The 3,254-nt window shown below is 35.7% G+C and overlaps 1 protein-coding gene across 1 annotated transcript; it reads left to right on the forward strand.

Annotated features, from left to right (window-relative positions):
- The first annotated feature begins 1,547 nt into the window (after window positions 1-1,547).
- On the forward strand, window positions 1,548-2,275 carry LOC121725776 (uncharacterized protein CG16817). Its single transcript, XM_042112882.1, has one exon. The coding sequence runs from the start codon at window positions 1,692-1,694 to the stop codon at window positions 2,187-2,189; it is 498 nt and encodes a 165-aa protein (XP_041968816.1). The 5' UTR covers window positions 1,548-1,691; the 3' UTR covers window positions 2,190-2,275.
- Window positions 2,276-3,254: the final 979 nt, after the last annotated feature.

Consider the following 3,254-nt stretch of genomic DNA (forward strand, 5'->3'; position numbering starts at 1 on the left):
CCGCGACTTCGTCCGCGTGGACTTCAGTTTATAGCGCGCGGTGTCAACAAAATTGGTGTCGAAAGCTTTTTAAAACCCTGGTACCCCTTAAATCAAAATACCCAAAACAGCCGTGTAGTGTGCACATAATTTTTTTTTTTAATTAAACTTTTTTATACCAAATTTTAAAGCTTATTTAGCTTTACACAACTTAGAGCCTGCATTACAAAACTTTAGCCTTACCCATAAACTATTTAGTATTTATTATTGGTATGCTGTTGTTTCTGATAATTATAGACGATATTGTGTTTATGAAAGTGGTTCCTTATCAAAAGTTGCTTTTAAATGCATAAGTTATCGAATTGTATACAAATATTAAGAAATTTAATTGAAAAAAAAAATCGACTTGAATATCCAATTTTGAAGGCGCTTAACAAAAAAAATACAAATGCTAGCAAGCTGAAATTTTGGGAACACTTAGGGTATGCGCGCACGGGCAACTTAGTTGCTCAGCGATTTATTTGTCTCTTGATGAAGTCTAGGAGCTAGTATGAAAGTGCGCGCATGTAGCGACGCAACTCTGGGCAACTTTTTCGTTGCCCAGAGCCCGCGACGCAACTGTCTCCTTCCCTATTGGTTTCTATGCAAGTGCGCGCACGGGCAACAAAAAAGTTGCCGACCGGCCAGTTGCCACTCGACCGCCGCTGCGTGAGTTTGTGTGTACTTGCAGCAATGAGTTTCTAAAATACTAGAGTACTTTCGACACTCATTCTAAAGTAACAAAATTTTTTTTTTGGGTATGCTTTCAATTTCATAAAACTAGTATAAAATTTCCCGAGAGTCAGCCGATCGCTCCATAGTGGATGCACCCAATATTCTATTTTTCGACGCTTTCTTCGGTATTTGTTACCGTGATTTCTTTATTTTATTAACAAAATTTCACACCGTTGCAGTCAGTCTTCACCGGCGCGCTGTACGCGACGCGACGGTCGTATGCGAGTGTGTACGGTTAGCAAATAATTTTTTAAAACAAACTTAGTTTTATTTTCAGCTACTAATTAATGTAATCAAAGGGCAAAATGCTATCTTGTGTAAAAATAAAAAGATTTTGTATAAAATATATAAATAAATCTTCAGGGATTACCTACCTTTCACAGGTAACTATCATAGTTGTTGTTGTTTTGTTGTTGTTCTCTCTCACACAACTGTATTTTATCGGTGCGATATCCGTTAAAGAGCAGTTTAAAAGCTTATATTAATATAAATACCGTTTGAGGTATATTAATACCTCAGAACAGGAAAATATCAATACCTATGAAAATGTCTGACGATAATTATTAAGCTGAGCAAAAGAGAGTTTTCCAATACCCAGAAAATTATCAGTTATTACGTTCTTCTGAACGTTGCACCGAATATTTGTTCTTGTGACTTGTCCGGTGTCCCTACTCCCTAGTCCTCGGCTCACCGGCCACCGCTCACGTTGCGATATCCGATATCGTACGGACTACGGAGTGAAAGACATTAGACAATAGAAAAAATATTTTTGTAACTGGCAGCACAGAAAACCATAGACAACTCACCGCTTCGCCGAAATGGATTCCAAACTTCAGTCATCGTAAATCGAAAAGCGTTTCTAGAAAAGTTCACGTTTGATCAATTATTTCACGTGGTGATTAAAATTAAATTTATTTTGCTTTTACCGTGCAAGGAAAATGTCTGCAGAAGCATCAGTACCTCCACCAGTACTATGGGCACAGCGGAAAGATGACGTTCTTCTCACATTTAGCGTTGAATCCAAAGATCCAATTATTAAAATAGAAAAAGATTCCGTATATTTTAAGGGTGTGAACGTGCAAGATAAAAGAAATCATGAAGTAACAATCGAATTATATGACACAGTAGTTCCAGAAAATAGTGCCTACATTAATAAAGGTCGTTGTATAGAAATGGTTCTCCGAAAGGAAAAGAAAAATGCGCCCTATTGGCCATCCCTCACAAAGGACAAAAAGAAGCCACATTACCTTAAAGTAGACTTTAATAAATGGAAAGACGAGGACGATGAAGATGCTGATGGCGGTGGCGACAACTATGACATCGAACAAATGCTGCGGGCCATGGGCCCCGGCGGTGGTGGTGATAAGGGAGAGAAACCCTCATTTGATGACCTCGAGAGCGATTCAGATGATGAAAATTTGCCTGATCTGGAATAGGAACCTTGTAGTGTATTTGCTTGTTTAAATTCAATACATTTTGTATATTAAGGTTTTTACAGTTAAAATAAAATATTATACACCAACTAATTTTTTATTTTTTGTATATTATTCATAATTATTTAAGGAATTAATTGTGGACTAGTGGTGATATTATGTATGTGAAATCAAGTATTGCAATAACATAACCTTAATTTTAATATAATTTTAGAATCTGTTAGGTTAACAGATAACACTAATATGGGTTCCACTATTATAGTACTTCAGATATGCTTCAGATGCAAACATGCTTTCATAATAGAAATCAAATATAAAGTGTTTTGTTAAAGATGCTTAATATCTGTATTTACATAGAATAAAGGATGTACGGTAATTATTACTTTACCATACAGACTTACCGCCATACTCAGAGACATTTAATTATGTTTATGTTACAATAGAGGGAATTTGCTGTTATAAACATTGTGCAAAACATAATATTATGAAATAACAAAAATAAATAAGAAAAACTTTATAAAATTTATACACCATTTTATTATTTCAAACCCTTGTCCCAAATAAGTAATGAAACGAAATTCATATGTTGCAACTTGCAACCCAGGTATAACTTATTAAAGAAACTTATCAATCAATAACTGTATTTAGTGTAATGGTAGCAAAAACTTGCTTTAGTAAAAATAAGCAGACCATAACTATGTTGATTAAAGACCAACAATTAGCATTGCTTGTCTAAACTCTAGAGCCGCTATCCCCAACATGCGGGCCGCATGCGGCCCGCCGGGATTTTATTCGTGACCCGCGTCAACCATTTTGAAATTCACGCCCACCGACAAAATAATGTAAAGTTGTCGTGATAGTCGTGAAATTTTGCCACTTTTTAAATTAATCCACTTTTAAAATTAAATGAAGTTATTTTTTTCCCTAAAAAAAGTTTGTTGCGGCCGACGACACCAAGACCAAATCATGTTTGTGGCCCGCATGAAAAAAAGGTTGGGGACCACTGCTCTAGAGGCTCACAAGCCAGACTGGAACATTATAATAATTATTAAGAATAAAAAACATCAG

The sequence above is a fragment of the Aricia agestis genome, chromosome 3 (assembly GCF_905147365.1).
Source record: "Aricia agestis chromosome 3, ilAriAges1.1, whole genome shotgun sequence".
NCBI lineage: Eukaryota > Metazoa > Arthropoda > Insecta > Lepidoptera > Lycaenidae > Aricia > Aricia agestis.

Excerpts from the sequence above, each read along its gene's own strand:
- LOC121725776 (XM_042112882.1), top strand. The coding sequence starts at position 1,692 with ATGTCTGCAGAAGCATCAGTACCTCCACCAGTACTATGGGCACAGCGG.